We start from the raw sequence: 23,208 nt of genomic DNA, 5'->3' as shown, positions 1-23,208 counted from the left end.
AGAAGATTACGCCCTAACACACACACAAAAAAATCTGTATCTTTAAAACTAGTTTTAATTAGTACATGGAAAACAGACATTATACAAGTTGAACCTCTCTAGTCCAGCACTCTCCCATCTGGCAACATCTGTAATCCAGCATGATTTCAGTTATCTCAGGCGTAGCCAAGTTTCTCATGGTCTCATAAAGTCTGTTCACAGCCACCAGTCCTGGGTCTCAGTGCTGTGTGCTGTTATTTAGCTGTAACGTACCCCTAAACATCTTCTAAGAGCCCAGTAAGCAGTGGAAATGCTAGTAATGCTGCTAGACAATACTGACTCCCTGCGGGCCAGCAAATTCTCTCATTCGGCACAGGTCAGGTCCCAAGAGAACCATACTAGAGAGGTTCAACCTGTAGTTTCTAGTCTACTTCATAGTACTGACCTGGAAATACCCAGCAGCACTTGTATTTTTAATTGACTAAAATCTTTGTGTCAAAATAGCAACACTTCCTCTGAAGCAAAATATTCCATAGTAAACAAAACTGGCATGCAAAGAAAAACATGGAAATGGATAGAAGGAATCTCTCTCTCTCTCTCTCTCTCTCTCTCACACACACACACACACACACACACACACACTCTCACACACACACACACACACACACACACTCATCTTATATCTGCCATCATTTTGCCAGTATGGTTTTTCTACAAACAGAGCTTTATAGCAATAATTTACATTAACAGAACAAGAATGAGCGGAAGACAGCAGAAAACATAATGCAGTAATAAGAGCTAGATATGATTGCAAGTGATCACAAGATTGAGATGTAGGTAAGGCGCAAGTGAACACTTTCAAAAATAAAATCTTGATGTGATTGCAAAGAAACATTCATGTTTGTCGCAGAAAATAAATTATGAATCCCAGATCCCTAGCATATGAGCCTAGCTTCTGTATTACCTGTACAGTACGTGCCGTCATTGGGAATAAATGTCTTGTTGTTGTTAGAAGGATAGTATCCTTCAAGACAAATGCAGTAGAAACTTCCATGTGTATTATGACATGATGTGTGCTCACCACAGATCTTGCTCGCGCCAATCTGGCATTCATCTTTATCTTTGGTAAATTCAAAACACAACAGAGATGAAAAATCAAACTGAATCTTTCATGGCCAAGCAGACTTCTCCTTACTATGTTTTTTTAAACATCATTTGCTAACTCTGTAAATAATCACCCATTAGCCACAACACTTTGCACCTGTTCTAGTCCAGGCTATGACCACTGCCATTGGTCATCACTGCTTCACTTACAGCTCCATTCATATATGATGCACAGTACTAAATGGAAGCCACGATGTGTCAGGAAATATCTTTTATTGGCCATTGCTGAGAGAGACAAGCTTTTGAGCTGCACAGAGTTCTTCTTCAGGTCTGTACAGCTCCTTTCACAGCAGCAGTTGGTTCAATAAAAGATATTATCTTTACCAGCTTGTTTCTCTCTCACATACTGGGACCAACGCTGCTAGAACCACTGCAAATATTAAAGAGACAGTGCCATCTTAAAAACTATGTACTGAAAACACACAACATATGCTATTAACACCGTCTATGAATATTACAAGTGAAAGAATATAAAAAATTATTCAAAACAAAAAAGCAGTCAAGTAGCACTTCAAAGACTAACAAAATAATTTATTAGGTGATGAGCTTGCGTGGGACAGATCCACTTCTTCAGATCGTGTCGACAGTCTGATCTGAAGCAGTGGGTCGGTCCCACGCAAGCTCAACACCTAATAAATTATTTTGTTAGTCTTTGAAGTGCTACTTGACTGCTTTTTTGTTTTGATAGAATACAGATTAACACGGCTACCTCTCTGTCACTATTCAAAAATTATTCAAGGTGAGAGAGCTGGATAATCAGTAAAATCCATCTCAATTTTGTTTACAGTCACCCATTTGCTGGTGCTCGGTCATGTAATGATTAGGATACAAATGATGAATGGGCTGTTTGTTTTTAAAAATTCCACTAAAATTATATATTTTTTTTTAAATATCACATGAACATTTACAAAGCCTTTAGGTTTTGTAAAAAATATTTGTATGTTTTAAACAAAATAGATTTTGGCTTGAGTTTGACTTGACAGTCTCTGAGTCAAACATCTTAGAATTAGAAGTTTGCAGATGACACCAAGTTGTTCAGGACAGTCAAAACCAAAAGGGATTGTGAAGAACTACAAAAAGATCTCAGCAAACTGAGTGATTGGGCAGCAAAATGGCAAATGAAATTTAATGTGGGTAAATGAAAGGTAATACATGTTGGAAAAAATAACCCAAATTACACATACTACATGATGGGGTCAAATTTAGCTACGACAGATCAGGAAAGGGATCTTGGAGTTATAGTGGATAGTTCTCTGAAGACATCCACGCAGTGTGCAGCGGCAGTTAGTAAGGCAAATAGGATGTTAGGAATTATTAAAAAAGGGATCGATAATAAGACAAAAGATATCATACTTCCCCTATATAAAACTATGGTACGCCCACATCTTGAGTACTGCGTGCAGATGTGGTCTCCTCACCTCAAAAAAGATATATTGGCATTAGAAAAGGTTCAGAAAAGGGCGACTAAGATGATTAGGGGTTTGGAACGGGTCCCATATGGGGAGAGGCTAGAGAGACTGGGACTTTTCAGTTTGGAAAAGAGGCGATTGAGGGGCGATATGATAGAGGTATATAAAATCATGAATGGTGTGGAGAAAGTGAATATAGAAAAATTATTTACCTTTTCCCATAATACAAGAACTAGGGGACACCAAATGAAATTGATGGGTAGTAGGTTCAAAACTAATAAAAGGAAATTTTTCTTCACACAGCGCACAGTCAACCTGTGGAACTCCTTGCCCGAGGAGGCTGTGAAGGCCAGGACTCTATTAGGGTTTAAAAAAGAGCTTGATAAATTTTTGCAGGTTAGGTCCATAAATGGCTATTAGCCAGGGATAAAGTATGGTGCCCTAGCCTTCTGAACAAGGGCAGGAGATGGATGGCAGGAGATAAATCACTTGATCATTGTCTTCTGTTCTCCTTCTCTGGGGCACCTGGCATTGGCCACCGTCGGCAGATGGGATGCTGGGCTGGATGGACCTTTGGTCTGACCCAGTATGGCCATTCTTATGTTCTAATTAAAAAAAATGAGGTAAATGGAATGTCCCCAATATCTGTTTTGATAGTTTACTGTCTACAAATCAACACCCACTTACTTTAAATGCAACTGATGAAACTACAGAAAACATCCTCCCCCATCCCTGCCACTTAACCATTATGAACAAAAGCAGCTGACCGCATTCTTAGTTTTGGAGCCATTGTCCAGTAAGACCACAGGCCTTACGTGAAGAACTTGGTGTCATCATCCAGGACCAAAAATTTTGGTAAGGTTTTGTCCACATTGTTTGTTTGTGTGTGGAACCGCAGAATTTAAAGGGTCACTGGTTTAGCCTGCTGCACTTTAAGTAACCATGTAGACCACCCCACTGCCACATGCTGAAAGTTCCATGGTACACTTTGACCGCACAACAGCTCACCCAAGTACATGGGGGGTCTTTTAGTGCTTTGTAGCAGTCTCCATCTAGCCACTTAGGGTACGTCTACACCAGCCGGCTACTTCGAAGTAGTCGGCACAACGTCGAAATAGCACGTGTCACGTCTACACGCGCCGTGTGCTATTTCGACGTTGAAATCGACATTAGGCGGCTAGACATCGAAATTGCTATTCCCATCCAAAGATGTGAATAGGGCCCTGCTTCAACGTTCAATGTCGAAGTAGGGCGTGTGTAGATGATCAGCGTCCCGCTACTTCAAAATAGCGGGGTCCTCCATGGCGGCCATCAGCTGAGGGGTTGAGAGACACTCTGTCCAGCCCTGTGGGGCTCTATGGTCACCGTACGCAGCAGCCCTTAGCCCAGGGCTTCTGGATGCTGCTGCAGCTGGGGGGGGGGTCCATGCTGCATTCACAGGGTCTGTAACCGGTTGTCAGCTCTGTGGATCTCCTGCTGTGTAGGCCGAGTGTGTCTAGGAGGGGCCCTTTAAGGGAATGGCTTGGGGCTTTGCTGGTCCCTTATTTCGATGGGGAGCACTTGTGTGTGTGTGGACGCTCTGCATTTCCTTCCAGGGCGGCTCCTTTCGACATTCTCCGTCGCTACTTTGACGTTGAATGTCGACGGCACCAGCCCTGGAGGAAATGTAGGCAATACGCGTCGAAGTAGCCTATTTCGATGTTCTTATGTCGAAATAGACTACTTCGATGTGGTGTGCTAGTGTAGATGTAGCCTTAGTGTTGGATGAGCTAGAGCGCTGTAGATTGGCACCCTAGACTGATGCGCAGTAACACAGCATGTAGACAAACCCTGTTAGAAATTGCACGTGGTCAGAAAGCATAGCCTACCTTGACAATGAGTCCTCCCATTGCCCACGAATCCATAGTTACAGATGCATACGTTTTTGCCTTCTTTTTGATGACACGTGGCATGAGCATGGCATGTGGCACAGACATCTGGGGCTGAGCTATTTGTTGCAACTTGAAGAAAACAAAAATAATTACCCAAAATAAGCCAAAAATTCAGTGTGCTAATCAACACAATGCACGCACGCAGCATTTAGAATTTAACATATAGTCAAAACTTTAGACTGAAATCTTTCGAATGGAAATAAAGTCCCAAATCATAAACTAGTTCGTGGGGGTGGGGCTATAATAAAGAGCTCAGACTTAAGAAAACTTGGAGACATGGAAGTGAATTGAACATAACAGAACAAGGAGCATGGCATTATGTAGTCAGTGCTAAACAGGACTAGTTGTACAATCCAATTAACAATGTTGATGAATTTCACATTTACACTAAGCTGTGCAAACCAGTCATGTTACAAAATGAATCCACAGAGCTGTATTACTTTTGGTTTCAGAAGGTGGAGGAAGGTAACCAAGAACACAGACTTTTTAGACTTGATTCTGACTGACCAGGAAGGATTGGTTATGAATCTGGAGACGGAGAGCAATTTGGGTGAAAGCGCTAATAAAACAACAGATTCCATGAACTGAAGAAAGAAAGGCATTAGAGCAGCAGAATAAGAACAAAGGACTTTAAAAAAAAAACTGACTTCAACAAACTCCAAGAACTAGTAGGTAAGGCACAGTATTAATGATGATACTGAAGGCACAGTAGTAAACTATTCTGACACAAAGGAAAGGTAGGATGAACAGTAAGAGGCCAAAATGGATTAATCCAGACCTGAAAATGAAAAAAGGAATCTTAAAAAAAAGTGACAACATGGACAAATCACTGAGGAGTACAAAAGAACAAATTCAGAAAGACGAAGCTACAGACTGAGTTATACCTAGAGAGGAAAATAAAAAGCAACGAGAAGTGGCTCTATAAATAGATTAGAAGAGAAAGAAAAATGTAGGATGGTCTTTTACTTAGTGGGGAAGGAGAACTAATAACTGATGACCCAGAAAGCTAACATGAAGAAGACTAACTGCTGCCCCAGAAAACTGATAAGGAACAGTTCTCTAGCAGGGCTGGTACTCACCCTATAAGTCAGGGGTGGGCAATATACGACCTGCAGGCCAGATCCAGGCTACCAAATCCAGTCCGTGAACTGTCCCACTGGGACTCTCAAGCACAGAGCATGAAGCTGTTTAAAGCTGCTCACGCTGCTTTAAGCAGCTTCCTGCTCCATGTAACTCTCTGCTCCAGACCCTAGCCCGCTCCTACCCCCCCCACCCAGCAAAAATCTGTAAGCTCCCATTGGCTAGTTTCTGGCCAACAAGAGTTCAGAGATTTTGCTGGGGGAGGGAGCAGCTCACAACGCCTCCCCCTCTGGAGCACAGAGGAACTTGGAGCAGGCAAGGAGTCTGCCTCAGAGGGAAAGCATCTCCTGCCCACAGCCAGCTTCTAGAACCCTGCCCCATCTCCCCCCAACTCCTTGCCCCAGGGCACCACCCAAACCCTCTGCACCCCACTCCCCACCCTAGGTCACCTCCCAGACCCAGCACCTCCTCCCATGCCCCTCCCCTAAGATAGAATCCTCTCCTGCACCCAGACCCCCTCCCAAACCCTGCCTCACAAGGTACTGCCCCAGGTCACAACCTCCTGCTTCACCCGAACTCCCTCTCAGATCCCCCCCATTTACTTTCTCCTGCATCCTAGTCCCTGACCCTGAGCTCCCTTCAGAACCCAACCTCCCTGCCTTAAGAGTACATGGGGGTTGGAGGGAGTTTGAACCAGGAGCAGGGAGGAAGCCTCAGAGTAACCAAGACTAACAGCTGACTGAGTTCCAGCAATATGCTCCAAAGAGGTGGAGTGCGTACCAGGTGATTGCCGCAGAGACTCCAACAGACCCTAGAGTTGGAGGTAATAAGGCAGCCAATGCTGAAGTGAGGCTCCTACTGGTGCCACTTCAGACAGACTGTGTCTACATGGCAGCCTAAACTCGAACTAAGCTACATACTTTGAAATAGGCAATTTCAGCATGTGTCTACAGGGCACCATGCATCAAAATAAAATGATATTTCGAGGCACCCTTTACTCAACCTCCGATGGAGGCGTACAGGGATGTTGAAATAGCAAGCGCATTATTTCTAAAAATATTTTGACATGACATATGCATTGCATAGATGTGGGGCAGCTATTTTGGGATACTGGAGTACCTCGAAAAAACCCCCATCATGTAGACATAGCCACAGTGACTGGTCCTTACTTCAGCACCAAGGAGGCTAACACAGACACTGCTATGGTGTACGTGACCTCTTTTATGGTGGGGTCTGTAATAGCTTCAGTTCCTAGGGAGCTTCTCTGAAGCTCTGGGGGCAACATCCACATTCAGCAGCCTGGTAGTCCTCTGAAGCCTTGCAGCCAGGTCCCAGGAGGGCAAACTTCACATCTTCTCTTTGGAGGACTTGCATTCAGAGTCCAATTTGTCCTTATGCCTCCTACCTGCATAAAGCGAACCCACTTAGCAATTGCAAATGCCAGTCCTGACCTTGGCTGTTAGTGTCTCCCAAGTAGACTTTATTTCCCAACAGTTCTGAGAACTCAGGAAGTATTATCTCTATTTTATAGATGGAAAATTGCGGTCTAAAGAATTTGAATGCCCGGGAGGTTTTGATATTGGAGATATCCAGGAGATTCAAAGGATACTGACCTCTTTGAGATCATCTTGATTTTTATTCTATCATGTCTGGAAAAATTAATTAGGATGAAATCTACACAGATTTTGACCCAAACCACTGTTAAAAACATGGAGCTAACAATAATCCAAGCAAGACAGAACACTGAGAAAAGACTGAACACACAGGAAAGGCTACAGAAGAGAGAAAACTAGTATTTGGTTTGTTTTCATTTGGTTCATATTTTTGGCTTACATCTTGTGGGCAATATGAAAGCAATGTGTCTCCGTGAAACATGGTGGTGATATACAGTCCATTACTCTGGGCAATTCACAGCACGATAGCCAGATCATCTGCCTTTATACACTGTTATCTTCTCATGAAGTTTAACACCATGGTCGTTCCATAAGCATTTGGTCAATCTTCCAAAGGCAACACTGGCTTTGGCTAGTTGAGGCGTTACATTGTCACCAGCATTTATACTGGCGGTTAGTACACTTCCAAGGTAGCAAAACTTATCGACAGCCCTAACAACAGTACAGTAGACCCCACTGACTTACATGGAGGTTGGGTTTTTGTGCAACCCCACGTTAAGTCAAATTTCGCATAAGTCAGGGGAGTCAGGAAACAGAACGAAAACAATCCTATCCAGCTTGTCTTTCTTTGCATGTTACTTTTTACTCTGTTGAAAAACAGAAATTAAAAGCACAGAACTTTCAAGAAGCAAAAGCTAGTAATTATGTTTGACATACTAGAGCCATTCATTCCTTTTTATGAGACTATAAGGGTAGAAATAGCATGTTTGTAAGGAGATTTAATTGTAACTGTTATTTTTAAATGAAAATTTAGTATTTTATGGATTTAAAAAAAATAAAACTAACTGATTTAGACAAATCTGAATTTTTTTTACTTAAAGAAAAATCATTGATTTCTATCCACCCTTAATACTCTTTACAGACAGCACTAAAATCCTTGACTTCAGGGCTAAACATTGTCACAATATATTAAACCAGATACCGATTTTTTTACAGCAATGTCTTTGAAGAGATTCCTCAGTGGGCTAATGATATACAGCCGGCTATACTGCTAATTTTTAAAAAACTGTCAAGCATATGAAATCTGGAAAGGCACCTGGTGGCGATGCAATTCTGTTCGAGATTTACAAAGCTGCTCATGGCCAGCTGATGTGCTGTCTCGCCTGTTTGTTTATCACCGCGGGTGAAAGAGCACATTCCACAGCATTTCAAAGATGCCTCGATCATACCCATGCACAAGAGAAAAGGTAATTGTGCATGCTTTTGTAGCACCCAGAGGCACTGAGACCACATCTGGGATGAGTGAAGTCTCCGCTCTACAGCCTCAGCTGAGAGCCAGCTGGCCTTTAGCTCATGTGGTAGAGTGCAGGGCTTTAGACCCTATGCTCCCAGGTTCTACCTCTAGAGCCAGTAGCCCAGGTCTGTTGGCGTTACATTTTGATGACCACTCAGTCATCGCACTGCTGTCTATAGCTAGCAAGATCCTGGTTTTCATCTTTTAAACCCAATTGTCATTAGAAGTGTTCATCATTCATGAATGTCTGTGCAGATTTCCAGCCAGCTGAAGCACTGCTAACATGATAGTCACAGCCAGACAAATCCAAGAAAAGTGTAGAGTGCAACATAAGGATCACTATGTGCTTCTCATTGACCTTACCAAGGCATTCAACGTGGGCAGCAGACATAAGCTTTGGAAGATACTTGGGCAAATCAGCTGTCCTGAAAAAGTATCAATATAGTTCAGCCCTTTCATGATGGTATGCTGGGTCGTGTCTCTAATAATGGAGAGGCATCGGTATCTTAAAGTACCAAATTATATAAAGCAAGGACGTGTCTTTACTCCTGTCCTGTTCGGCATCTATGTTTCGAGATCAATTTGAAATAAATGCTATTCCTTCTGCAACGAGGGTTACCGATTTTGAAATAATGCACCTGCTATGTTGAATTTATTTCACAATAGCCTGTGCATAGCGCAGACGACAGCTGTTATGTCAAAATAACTTGGCTGTGTGGCCTTAGCCTCAGTCTTCACTTTTTTGGTAAACTGATTTAAAGATTTTTTTTTTTTTTTTTTTGCAGACACCCATTACACATACAACAGATGCAGCAAGGACTGTCACTCTCATGTGGGCCTTCACAGTCACAGTCGACGCTGCAAATGATGATCCCAAATGGAACTACGAAGGGCACGATCCATAGTCTACGTAGACTGAAGGATGCCTACTACTACTAAATGGCCCAGGTATAGGGACCAAAAGAAGATAAGCTTCCATATAGCTAACCATCACCCTTACAATGACTAGATTATAACAGCCATTATTACTGTACTTCATCCGCTCCCAAATAAACCTGCAGCACTTTGTGTTACTGACCAACTGTCAATGCACTAATGCTGTTAGCCAGAGCTAGTACATTTCTTTGTGTTTCGTTTCTTGCCTCCTTTTCTACATTCTGCCTATTTATTTTATTTTAATTGTATTGTTTCTCAAGCATGGCCATACATACCTTCAGAAGGGCAGTCTTACAACATTAACATATACATTCTAATATTCCCACATCTTCATTTGAATATAGATGGCTGGAATGTTTAAGCTATAAATATTTCAGTATACTTAATATGTAAAGATTCATTATTTATGTCATTCATAAAAATAACTTTGACAATAGAGCCCCTAGGAAAATATCTTGTAATAAAGCTGTTCCAGAAATGCAGTCCTAATTTCTGAATCATCCAGATGGCTCAGAGGTACAGGACACAGACTATTTACCATAATTCAATATGAATTGCATATATATTTGAACTGAGACTAATGTAATTCAGCCCCTTGCCTTTTCTTTTATTCAGAACAATTTTATGTATTTCTCTTTCTTGCATGACTTTTTCATTATTTTAATATACATATCATTGGTTTTCTATCCGATTAAAATCATGACAACCAGGTTGCATGTACACAGGCATGTTTAATATTTTTAAAATAACTCAGAGAACACACGTGTTGATATTTTCTCAAGATACCGTTAATACACTGAAAGCTTAATTGTATTTGCTTATTAGATACACGAAATCCCTTGCTCTGAGTGGTAGTATTGTTCTTTTGAAAGGATAGGCTGAATGTATGGTTTAAGAATTTTTTCTGTGTACAGTTGCTAAACACATAAAGATAGCTTCAAGAGGAAGGCATATGTAAAATGTAACTGGTTTTCCATGGGTTTTGTATATTATCATATAATGCAATACAAAAAGTGCCTTTTCAGCTGAAGAGTGGGTTTTTTCATTCAATGCATTTCAAAAACATTTAAAATATGCATTTGCAACCAATGTGCATTAGAAAACTGAATGAAGTTAGAAACAGCGATAGCACAAACTCTCTACAACAGCTCAATCTGCTGATAAGAAACGGGGAGTTTCTTCCTCAGTTTACTGTCACAGGAGATAAAACTGCTTATTTTCTCATTCTCTTTATCAGATAAAGTTTTATCACTTACTCACCCCTTACAATATCCATATACTCTCTCTCTCAAAAAAACAATCAACTTTTTACTTCAATTCCGTCAATGATCTCTCTTAAAATCAGATGGCTATAAAACTTAATCCAGTCCCTACTGCAGTTAATACAAAGACTCCCCTTGGCTTCAGCAGCAGAAGCTAGAACAGTACCAAAGAGATCTGGAACACAATGAGATTAATGAAACACATCTAAATGTCATTAGGAAACCACCACCAACTAAGTTAGCTGTCCTGACGTCAAACATACACCATTCGCTATATATCGATTGCTATGAAACACATTACAAACTGAAACACATCTATTGATGTACTTCCACTGCATAGCATTAAGAACCTCACAAGGACTGGGAAGGTGTTTTTAAAATAATGAAAATCAGTAACACACTTGCCCTTCTCACAGTTTAAAAAACACTTCGGCTTTTCAGCAGTCTACACTGTATTGAAACCCCAGAGTTCAGTCTGATCGAAAGTCACAGACCAGACAAACTGAAAACCTTAAACAGCCACTAAACCCTGGGGCTGGGGTGGGGGGGAATGTTCAAATGGGCCAAACGTAAGCCAGATGTAAAGACACACCCTTGACAGAATTAAGAATATTTACACTTGGGCTAATTTTGGTCCTATACTATAATACGTGATTGCACACAGCTAATGTCTTCTGTGTATATTTTCATGGTATTGAAATCAATCCTGTCATGTCATTGTCACAACTCCTCCATTCAAACGTCCCTAGGCTAATTTACCCAAACTCATCCTCTTCTGGAAGAGGAAATCTGGCCACCCTACTTTACATTGCAAACTGTGTGTAGAAGGTGGCAAGTGCAGCACAGCAGTGGGGGTGGGGCATTGTTTGTTTGTTTGTTCCTGTGCTTTTATCTTCAGGCTTTATGTTTTTATATTAGTATTACAATCAGCACTGAGAAATGCCTTGTATAAGTAACCTGCTGTCTTATTTTAACTGTAGCAGCACCAGCTGTCCTTGATGCAGAAGCAAGTCCCCAAAGGGACTCTGAGTATCAAAAACATCCTTGATGTTTAGAAACTATGATATGAATGCAAATTTTCAATAAGGAAAAATGTTAGCACACCGCTATTTTTCTTCTAAAACAAAGAAAGACAATGGAATAAAAAGTACATGGGGGCAGCAACACCAATACAAAATCATAAACATGAAATCAGAAAGTTACCTACATGCTTTTATGGGTGAGAATTAAAAGTCCTACTACAGGAGTTAATAGAAAGAAAATGAGTTGGAAACAATGAGCAGTGGCACAAAATTAGATCTTTTTCCTAAATCGATTCCTGTAAGGTTGTTTTATTTAATATATATGCAGAGGGGCTCATTACCCAGATAAATATACTGTCTTTTTTACTACTGCTAAACTATTTCAGAAGATTCCTTCCTTCTACTGCCTTCCTCCCAAAAACAAGTATTTTAAAATATCTAACTAAAATTAAGTTTTCATAGAATCATAGAACACTAGGACTGGAAGGGACCTCGAGAGGCCATCAAGTCCAGCCCCCTGCCCCAATGGCAGGACCAAGTACTATCTAAACCATCCCTGATAGATGTCTGTCTAACCTGTTCTTAAATATCTCCAGCGATGGAGATTCCACAACCTCCCTTGGCAATTTATTCCACTGTTTGACCGCCCTGACAGGAACTTTTTCCTAATGTCCAACCTAAACCTCCCTTGCTGCAGTTTAAGCCTGTTGCCTCTTGTTCTATCCCCAGAGGCCAAGAAGAACAAGTTGTCTCCTTCCTCCTTATGACTCCCTTTTAGATACCTGAAAACCACTATGTCTCCCCTCAATCTTCTCTTTTCCAAACTAAACAAGCCCAGTTCTTTCAACCTTTTTTCACAGGTCACATTCTCTAGACCTTTAATCATTCTTGTCACTCTTTTCTGGACCCTCTCTAGTTTCTCCACATCTTTTTTGAAGTGCGATGCCCAGAACTGGACACAATACTCCAGCTGAGGCCTAACCAGTGTAGAGTAGAGCGGAAGAATGACTTCTCGTGTCTTGTTCACAACACCCGTTAATGCACCCCAGAATCATGTTTGCTTTTTTTGCAACAGCATCACACCGTTGACTCATATTTAGCTTGTGGTCCACTATAATCCCTAGATCCCTTTCTGCTATAGTCATTCCTAGACAGTCTCTCCCCATTCTGTATGTGTGAAACTGATTGTTCCTTCCTAAGCAGAGCACTTTGCATTTGTCCTTACTAAACTTCATCATGTTTAGCTCAGACCATTTCTCCAATTTATCCAGATCATTTTGAATTATGACCCTATCCTCCAAAGTAGTCGCAACCCCTCCCAACTTGGTATCATCTGCAAACTTAATAAGCGTACTTTCTATGCCAAGATCTAAATCACTGATGAAGACATTGAACAGAACCGGTCCTAACACAGACCCCTGCGGAACCCCACTTGTTATACTTTTCCAGCAGGATTGAGAACCATTAAGAACTACTCTCTGGGTACAGTTATCCAGCCAGTTATGCACCCACCTTACATTAGCCTCATCTAAATTGTGTTTGCCTCGTTTTTTTATAAGAATATCATTAGAGACCGTATCAAATGCTTGACTAAAGTTTAGGTCAACCACATCTACCGCTTCTCCCCTATCCACAAGGCTCATTATCCTATCAAAGAAAGCTATCAGATTAGCTTGACAAGATTTATTCTTTACAAACCCATGCTGGCTGTTTCCTATTACCTTACCATGTTCCAAGTGCTTGCAGATGATTTCTTTAATTACCTGCTCCATCATCTTTCCTGGCACTGAAGTTAAGCTGACTGGCCTGTAGTTTCCTGGGTTATTCTTATTTCCCTTTTTATAGATGGGCACTATATTTGCCCTTTTCCAGTCTTCTGGAATCTCTCCTGTCTCCCATGATTTTCCAAAGATGATTGATAAAGGCTCAGAAACCTCCTCTATCAGCTCCTTGAGTATTCTAGGGTGCATTTCATCAGGCCCTGGTGACTTGCAGACATCTAATTTTCCTAAGTGATTTTTTGTTCTTTTTTTATTTCAACTTCTAACCCTACCCCTTTCCCACTAGCATTCACTATGTTGGGCATTCTTTCATCAGACTTCTCAGTGAAGACCGAAACAAAGAAGTCATTGAGCATCTCTGCCATTTCTAAGTTCCCTGTTACTGTTTCTCCCTCCTCACTGAGCAATGGCCCTACCCTGTCCCAGGTCTTCCTCTTGTTTCTAACATATTTATAAAAAGCCTTCTTGTTTCCCTTTATGCCTGTAGCTAGTTTGAGCTCATTTTGTGCCTTAGCCTTTCTAATCTTTCTCCTGCATTCTTGTGTTGTTTGCCTATATTCATCCTTCGTAATTTTTCCTTGTTTCCATTTTTTATACAATTCCTTTTTTATTTTGAGATCATGCAAGATCTCCTGGTTAAGCCAAGGCGGTCTTTTTCCATATTTTCTATCTTTCCTGCACAGCGGGATAGCTTGCTTTTGGGCCCTTAATAATGTCCCTTTGAAAAACTGCCAACTCTCCTCAGCTGTTTTTCCCCTCAGCTTTGCTTCCCATGGGACCTTACCTACCAGCTCTCTGAGTTTACCAAAATCTGCCCTCCTGAAATTCATTATCTCTATTTTGCTGTTTTCTGTTCTACCCTTCCTTAGGATTGTGAACTCTATGATTTCGTGATCACTTTCACCCAAGCTGCCTTCCACCTTGAAGTTCTCTACCAATTCCTCCCTATTTGTTAAAATCAAATCTAAAACAGCTTCCCCCCAGTAGCTTTTTCAACCTTTTGGAATAAAAAATTGTCTCCAATACAATCCAAGAACTTACTGGATAGTCTGTGCCCCGCTGTATTAGTTTCCCAACATATATCTGGATAGTTGAAGTCCCCCATCACCACCAAATCTGGGGCCCTGCTTGACTTTGCTAGTTGTTTGAAAAAAGTTTCATCCACCTCTTCCACCTGGCTAGGCGGCCTGTAGTAGACGCCTATCAGGACATCACCCTTGTTTTTTACCCCTCTTAGTCTAACCCAGAGACTCTCAACATGTCCATGTCCACCTCAGTCCAAGTGTATACATTTTTAATATATAAGGCAACACCTCCCCCCGTTCTTCCCTGTCTATCCTTCCTAAGCAGGCTGTACCCTTCAATACCAACATTCCAATCATGTGTATTATCCCACCAAGTTTCTGTGATGCCAACGATGTCATAGTTATATTTATTTACTAGCACTTCCAGTTCTTCCTGCTTATTACCCATACTTCTTGCATTTGTATACAGGCATCTAAGATACTGATTTGATCTTGCCTCCCTGTTTTGCCCTGACCCTATTTTTACTCTGACATTGTTGCCCATGCTGCCTCCCATTTCTGACCCATCACCCAAGTTTCCATGTTCTCCACTCACCTGTGGGCTTGGCTCCTGTGCCCCCATCGAACCTAGTTTAAAGTCCTCCTCACTAGGTTAGCCAGTCTGTGTCCAAATACGGTCTTTCCCCTCCTCGAAAGGTGAACACAATGTTTTGTCTGACATTGTATCAGAAAATTTTTGCAAAACCAGACTTGCTCTTACCCAGATTATGACTGTCGACTATGTGCCAGACCACCCTGCTCCAGCATGCTCGGGACCTGACCACTCCTAAACATGGGAATTTGCTGGATCAGAGAAGGTCCCCTGCCACCAGCCTCCTAGCCTGCCGCCAGCTCCACTTCCAACACTGGCTGACCACGCTACTGGGCTGCCACGGCTCTAGACTCCCCAGCCAGTCTGAGGCAGTCCCAGCTCTCTTGCTGCGGGGGGGGGGGCCTGCCCCAGCTCTCCTGCCAGGCTGCTGCAGGCCCGGTTCCCAGGCCAACTGACCTTTGAGCTGCTAGCCCTCCTGCTTCCTCACTCTTGGCCACAGAGGCTCTCAAGTCTGGGGAACATCTGTGGTCCAGCTGGATCACAGACGTCACCGGACTACTGAGTCCCAGTTTAGGAAGGTGCAGTCTGTTACCAAAGTGCGTTAAGATCTATGTTTCAAGACAGCTAAGTATTGTTATTACAGTCTCATGACCCTGTGTCTTCACTAGCTTGTTGGGGTTTCTATTCTCTGACCTAATCTCCTCCACTATATAAACTCTCCAAACAACCAAGACAAGTTAAGCAAAAAATGTATACAATAAAAATCCTATGGGAGTGGAGAAATATAGTTTAGAACTTGGAAAAGTTAGGAAGTTTCATTTCTTACAACTTCATATGAAGGAAGCACAGCCAGAAGTGAATGCCTGACAAATACAGGAAGGAGAGTCTCTTTTATATTTTGCCAACATGTATATAAGTTATCACTATATAGACAAAAGAAGTGGGTCTGTCCCACCAAAGCTCACCTAATAAACTATTTTGCTAGTCTTGAAAGTGCTACTTGACTGCTTTTTGTTTTGATAGTGTATAGACTAGCATGGCTTCCTCTCTGTTACTATATAGACAAGAGGTTCTCGCAACAATTTATTCTGATGGCCTCAAAGTACAGCCACAAACTCTTACTGGAGGCCACTCTGACAATTTTTCCTAAAATATTTAAATTAGCTTTAGGAAAAACAAATGTGATATATGCACATATCACCAAATCATTTTAATTTATGTATGGAAGATTTTTTCCCCCAACCTCAACAACAACACCACACAGTTGTTATCTCTATTCTTTACTGGACCTGAACAGAATAGTAACAACAATAAGGTGCTTTGCTTGTTCTTGTCTTGTGTTGGTGTTTCCTTTTGCTTTTGGGGAATATTTTAGATTTGCTAGCTAGTAAGTCTGCTGCTGTGAAAAGTTATATTTATATGTTATCATTTTCACAAAATCTGACTGTCTAGCTAGCTAAGAGGCAATGAGTGGCAAGAGATATTAACAAACGTACGTACATATTTTATCACTTTGCACTGCACATTTACTCAGCTCGGGCAAGCTGGGAAACAAATTACACCCTAGATGGGGGAGGTGGACAGGGAGGCAGCAGGGACCAGGGGTGACAGATGCGGGTCCAGAGGCGATGGGGTCAGGGCCGGGACTAGGGAATAGCACCTGCCACTGCACAGCTGCAGTGTGAAGCCCCACACTTGGAGCCTGCCACCTGTCATTACAGAGCTGAAGCTGGAAGTCCAAACCCCACCAACCCCAGGAAGGTAGGGAACTCACACCAGCTGCCTTCTCCTACAGCGTTTCTAGCTCCAGGGGGGATAGGACCCCAGGAGAGGCACCACCACTCCACCACGCTGCCCCCAACTACCACCCAAAAGGTTTGACTGCAAGGAAAGCTCTTGCTTGCCATATATGAGACACACTGATATCAAGTATGATAGTGAGTTGAGTGGGGTGTATGCATGGGTATAGTTGTTCAGTTTATGACAAGCACACATAACAGGCATGCTTGTGGGGCATCTATATTTGGATTGTGTATACAACCTATTCAGTGTGTAAGGAAGTTTGAGGCTGTATATCAAGGAAGGTGGTGAATCAATAGGTTTCTCTAGGATTGAGTGCCAGGGAGGGAGGGAGATTTCTATAGGGTTACAGGGATATGTCTAGAGTGTGTGTAAGGAGTTTACTGAGGGAAAGTATCTATGGTTGAGGGAGTTTTATACATTAGAGGCTCTGAGAGACCCTGTATATTAAGGGAAGACTCTGTAGTATACATAAGGGGTAGGTCTACACTAGGAACTAACTTTGAAGTTAGGGACTACTTCTAAGTAGCCACCAGAGTCTACACACATTTTCCCTTACTTCAAAGGGAAGTTAACTTTGAAGTAGGGAGCCCAACTTTGAAGTCCTTACTCCATCCCTGGGAATGGAGTAGTGCCCGGCTTTGAAGTTTAACGTCGAAGCAGGGTGTGTGTTGACTCTCAGCTTCAAAGTTACACTTGAAAGTAAGCACCTTCGAGGTCTTTTTACAGGAGAAGTGGGGGTGTACGCAGGATCCCAGACTCTTCCTGGTAGCCACTCTGACAATTTTTCCTAAAATATGTTAATTTAAATTAACTTTAGGCCAAACAAATATATATGCACCTATTGCCAAATCATTTTAATTTATGTCTGGAAGATTTTTTTCCCCCCAACCTCGACAAACACCACCATGCCGTTGTTCTTTACCAGCCCTGGACAGAATAGAAACACTCAATAAGGTGCTTTCCTCGTGCTTGTCTTGTATGGGTGCTTCCTTTTGGTTTTGGGGTATATTTTAGATTTGCTAGCTAGCACGCCCGCTGCTTATGCCTACCCAAAAGGGTAGCCATGAGAGACGGGTGAGCTAAAGAAAGTTCAGAGGGGGAGTGGGGAGCCCCAGAGGACACAGGTATAAGAAGGGGTGGGGCTGGGGGCGCCTAGGGGAGCCCCCAGGAGGTGGGGAGCCTGCAGGGAGTGTGCTGAAGGGAGCCCGCAGGGCGTGTGGCAAGGCCCTGCGGGGGTGCAGGAGAGAGGGGAGCGCACAGGCACCCCAGGGGCGGAGGCGGGGTGCGCAGGGCAGCCTGCAGGGTGGGGGAGAAGAAAGGAGAGGTGCCTACGTGCGCCCGGGGGCGCAGAGCAGCCCACAGACGAGCACCCAAAGGGGGCGCGCAGGGGAGCCCCCGCCCCGGACCGGCCCCCTCCCCACTTACCCCGCGGCCCCTGCGCAGGGCGGGCGGCGTGGAGCAGGAGCAGGAGCAGGAGCAGGAGCAGCAGCCGCCCGACGGGGGGCCGGTGCGGCCGAGGCGGGAGGCGGCCGCCGCCCGCCGGGCTCATGTCCCTGCCGGTCGCGCGCCGCATGCCCCGCGGGGCGGCGGGAACAGACGCGCTGCGCCGGGCCCCTCTGCCGGGCGGCCCCGCCCACCCGCCGGCCGGCCAGAGCCTGCCCCACCTCACACCCCTTCCGCCCTCACCCCCCCCTCCGCCCAGGGGCGGCTGTGCGACCCCCGCACCCCTCAGACCGCCTCTGTGCTCCCCCATCCCCCTTCCAGCGCCCACACCCCGCAGCCTCTCGGCCGCTCTCCATCCCTCACCCACACTCCAAATCCTCACAGCTGCACTTCTAGGGCTCCCTCTCACAGCCCTCCACAGGCTCCTCCGGTCCCCCACCACACCATTCTCCCTGGACAGCTCCCGACCTCCCCTCCAGCCTCCCCCTGAGCACCCTGGCTCCTAAATCACCCACATTCCTGGCTCCCTCCTCCTTCCCCACTGCATGGCCTCCCTCCCAGAGTCGCACAAGTGGCCCAGCTGATAAGGGCTATATTTGGCCTCACTGGTGGTTTCAGAGGGATTATTTGTTACTGGCAGGAAGGGGAAGACCAAACAATTGTTTTTCTTATGTACAATTGGAAGCAGCTGCTCGTTGTGCCACTTAGAACATCTGGCTTTGGCTTCTCTCACCCCTTCTGCACACAAGGCGAAAAGCCACATACATGTTCATTGGTAAAGTACAGCTAGGTGATGCAAAAGGCCCCAAAACATTGAGGAGAGGGTGCTGGGGCAGAGTGACTATTCCAGGAACGGCTGGTCTTATCGCTTAGGCCCCAATTAAGAAAAGCATTGTTGCCTGTGCTTAGTTTTGAGCGTTCAGATAAAGTCTCTAACTTCAGTAACAGAGAGGTAGTTGTGTTAGTCTGTACTCTAACAAAACAACCAACCAGTCCTGTAGCACCTTAAAGCCTAATTTATTACGTGATGAGCTTTTGTAGGGCAGACCCACTTCTCCAGCTCTGGAGATATGCCCACAGCACTGACAGTTTTATAACACAGAAGGAAGAAAGGGAGAAAAAAAGGAAAAGAAAGAAAACCTTTTATTTCAATTTTTTTTTAAATCTCTGTATTATATAACCCACTGGTGCTAATGTAATTGAGAGACATTTTTAGAGGAAGGTGCTAGTGAGATTTAGCATTGGCCCTGCTTAAGTCCATTTGCCTTTGGATACTGATGAAAACACATCTGAAACTTGTTTGGCACGTCTACAAGGTACTAGCTTTCCAATGCTACCACTACATCAGCAATGCTGAAGAAAGAGCAGACTGAGTAGGGACATTATAAATAGAATGTAGGAATTGTTTTTTCTGTTTTTTCACAGGTGACTTTCTTAATGGAAGTGTTCAAAGTTCTAAATACATTACTATTAAATCATCTAAAATTAAAGTCAATATCATCAAATCTACCACTAGTGTTCAGTTCAAGTGACATAACCTAGCCCGATTCTCTATGGTGTCCTCACAAAAAGATACTTTTGTAATAGTGAAGATTGCATTTCAACTGAACCCCAGATTGTCCAAAGAAAATCCAGTTTCCAGAATAAGCAGGCAGTTCATTGGTTTGATTTCCTGCTGGGTCTCGTAAATATAGTTGCAATACAAAATTGGTAACATGTTGACTTAAATCACTGAAGCAGCTGTTGCTAAACTACAGTATTGCTATTCCTTTTGATAGGATCACATTCTGCTGTGAGACTTACCCACGAAAGCTCATTGCCTAATAAATAAATTTGTTAGTCTTTAAGATGTTACAGGACTGCTGGTTTTTGTGGAGCTACAGACTAACATGGCTGCCCGCTGAAACTTTCATCTTGAATAGCGCTGTACCTCATTAGGACTAGTTACAGGATAAGGCGCTACTCAAGATGTGGGTCTAGCAATTAGTCCTTTCATTATGTTTTCACATACATTTCATGAGAGGAGACAATGTTTTCTGCATTTTGCACAGTGCTATGCAATTATCAGCTGAATAAATACTGAAAACCAATGAAAAAAATGTAGTATTTTAACAGAACTGTACTACTTACTTAGATTAAAATGTTAGTTGCACCCCTGTATTTATGCAGGATGTAAGTGCACCAACAATCTCCACCTTTTCCTTCTTCAAATGGATAACTATTATGAAAGTGAAATTAGAAACAGTCTAACAAACGGGGAAATACTGTTTGCCAGGATATCCGCAAAACTATGAACCTATTGCTAGCCTCACTCGTTTTCCTACTTATTTTCTGGGAATAGTCTCTAAAGAAATTTAATTAAATGAGATTTAAGCAAACAGCCAAGCCAGGAATAAGATCAGTGGGGATTGAACAGATGGCATTTCGGATGTAGCTAGGTGGAGGATGTTCAAACTAGGCAGAGGGAATCTACTTTAGATTAGATCTGTGATCCAGCCATGAGCAAACTGAAAGAAGTAACTTCACCTTTGGGGTCCATTTTGGCATCAGAGTGCACAGGTAGTTCCTATAAGCGAGGCGTACTTGGTCCTGGCTCAGTAAAGGGGGCTGGACTAACTAGTTTCTCAAAGTCCTTTCGGCTACGTCTACACGTGCACCCAACTTCGAAATAGCTTATTTCGATGTTGCGACATCGAAATAGGCTATTTCGATGAATAACGTCTACACGTCCTCCAGGGCTGGCAACGTCGATGTTCAACTTCGACGTTGCTCAGCCCAACATCGAAATAGGCACAGCGAGGGAACGTCTACACGCCAAAGTAGCACACATCGAAATAAGGGAGCCAGGCACAGCTGCAGACAGGGTCACGGGGCGGACTCAACAGCAAGTCGCTCCCTTAAAGGGCCCCTCCCAGACACACTTTCATTAAACAGTGCAAGATACACAGAGCCAACAACTAGTTGCAGACCCTGTATATGCAGCACGGACCCCCAGCTGCAGCAGCAGCAGCCAGAAGCCCTGGGCTAAGGGCTGCTGCACACGGTGACCACAGAGCCCCGCAAGGGCTGGAGAGAGAGTATCTCTCAACCCCCCAGCTGATGGCCGCCATGGAGGACCCCGCTATTTTGATGTTGCGGGACGCGGATCGTCTACACGTCCCTACTTCGATGTTGAACGTCGAAGTAGGGCGCTATTCCCATCCGCTCATGGGGTTAGCGACTTCGACGTCTCGCCACCTAACGTCGATTTCAACTTCGAAATAGCGCCCAACACGTGTAGACGTGACGGGCGCTATTTCGAAGTTACTGCCGCTACTTCGAAGTAGCGTGCACGTGTAGACGCAGCCTTCCAGTCTTATGTTTCTGTATTCTGTGTCTCAGGACTCTTATCTTTCTCTCACTCCCAGCTGAGGGAACCTCAACATCTAGGTGGATTCAGTTCCTGTACAGCCTAAAATCCATCTCTAAAGCTACCCAATAACAGTTCAGAAAATTCATGCAGATGTTTTTGTCTGATTGGGACAGGATATGGATGTTACGATTTCACCATATTTAACAAAGCTAATTTGTAAATACATTTCCCTTTTTTCCTAATAGCATTAAACCCCACTACCCAGAAGGCATCTACATCACTTGCCTTCTATTTCTTTCTTCCCTATGATCAGAAACCAATCATGATGGTCAGAGTAAATTCATTCTGAGATGCTCTTGGAACTTCTCTGTGCAGCCTCCCTACAGCTTTCTAAGTGGAGATATTGAAACTCAAAAAGGCAGGCAAAAGTAAACACATCCTTAGCAGTTTGTGTTCACTCTTCAGTTCCTTCCCAGAAATTGTCACTTAGCAGATAAATCACATTCTTTCTTTAAGAATGCCTTGTACAGATTATGCCACGTATTTTGACAGATGGGGTGCGTCTACACTAGCCGGCTACTTCGAAGTAGCTGGCACAACGTTGAAATAGCACATGTTGCGTCTACACACACCATGTGCTATTTCAATGTTGAATCAACATCAGGTGGCAAGACGTCGAAATTGTTATTCCTATCCAAAGATGGGAATAGCTCCCTACTTCGGTGTTCGAAGTAGGGCGTGTGTAGACGATCCGCATCCTGCTACAATCAAAATAGCAGGGTTCTCCATGGTGGTCATCAGCTGAGGGGTTGAGAGACGCTCTGCCCTGCCCCTGCAGGGCTCTATGGTTGCTGTGTGCAGCAGACCCTAGCCTAGGGCTTCTGGCTGCTGCTGCTGCAGCTGGGGGTCCATGCTGTGTTCACGGGGTCTGTAACCAGTTGTCAGCTCTGCGGACCTCCTGCTGTGCAGGCCAAGTGTGTCTGGGAGGGGCCATTTAAGGGAGCGGCCTGCTGTTGTCCCATAAGGGTTAGTCCAGCCTGTGACCCTGTCCACAGGCTTTGCTGGTCCCTTATTTCGACGGGGAGCGCTTTGTGTGTGTGAATGCTCTGCATTTCCTTCTGGAGCGGCTCCTTTCGACATTCCCTGTCGCTACTTCAATGTTGAACGTCGACAGCACCAGCACTGGAGGATGTGTAGATGATACACGTTGAAGAGGCCTATTTCAATGTTCTTACTTCGAAATAGGCTACTTCGACGTAGCGTGCTACTGTAGATGTAGCCATGAAGATCTAAAATATTGAATGCATCCCGATGGCTATTGCAGCAATTTTTATGTAAGACATGGCAAATATTTGAATAAATGTATTTGCCTCTGAGAGTGGATCATTTGCCTTTTATACGTTGTGGTAGCAAATTATTGCTTTCCAAGCAGCTGAGAAGTAAAAAAAGGATAACCTGATGGCTGGCACTCTGCACATCTCACAGGGAGACCAAACAATGCCCTCCTGGTCTATTCAAAATC

General features: G+C 43.6%; 1 protein-coding gene across 4 annotated transcripts in view; it reads right to left on the bottom strand.

Annotated features, from left to right (window-relative positions):
- The window catches only part of SUSD1 (sushi domain containing 1), an 83,216-nt gene extending 64,671 nt beyond the window's left edge, over nucleotides 1-18,545 (bottom strand). For 2 of the 4 annotated variants that reach the window (XR_012645623.1, XM_074994680.1), the window contains exons 1-3: nucleotides 18,317-18,545; nucleotides 4,421-4,552; nucleotides 944-1,099 (exon numbers count right to left, since the gene is read on the bottom strand). Coding sequence is in view for 3 of the 4 variants with exons in the window: in XM_074994680.1 (XP_074850781.1) it covers nucleotides 944-1,099; nucleotides 4,421-4,552; nucleotides 18,317-18,464 (436 nt within the window). In the remaining variant the exon portion in view is untranslated. The remainder of the gene's footprint in view (nucleotides 1-943; nucleotides 1,100-4,420; nucleotides 4,553-18,316) is intronic. The other 2 variants (XM_074994681.1, XM_074994682.1) reach the window with 1 other exon arrangement.
- Between the last annotated feature and the right edge of the window lie 4,663 nt (nucleotides 18,546-23,208).

The sequence above is a fragment of the Carettochelys insculpta genome, chromosome 5, assembly GCF_033958435.1.
Source record: "Carettochelys insculpta isolate YL-2023 chromosome 5, ASM3395843v1, whole genome shotgun sequence".
NCBI lineage: Eukaryota > Metazoa > Chordata > Testudines > Carettochelyidae > Carettochelys > Carettochelys insculpta.
Note: the sequence above shows the minus strand (reverse complement) of the source record. Positions and strands in the feature narration are given on the sequence as shown.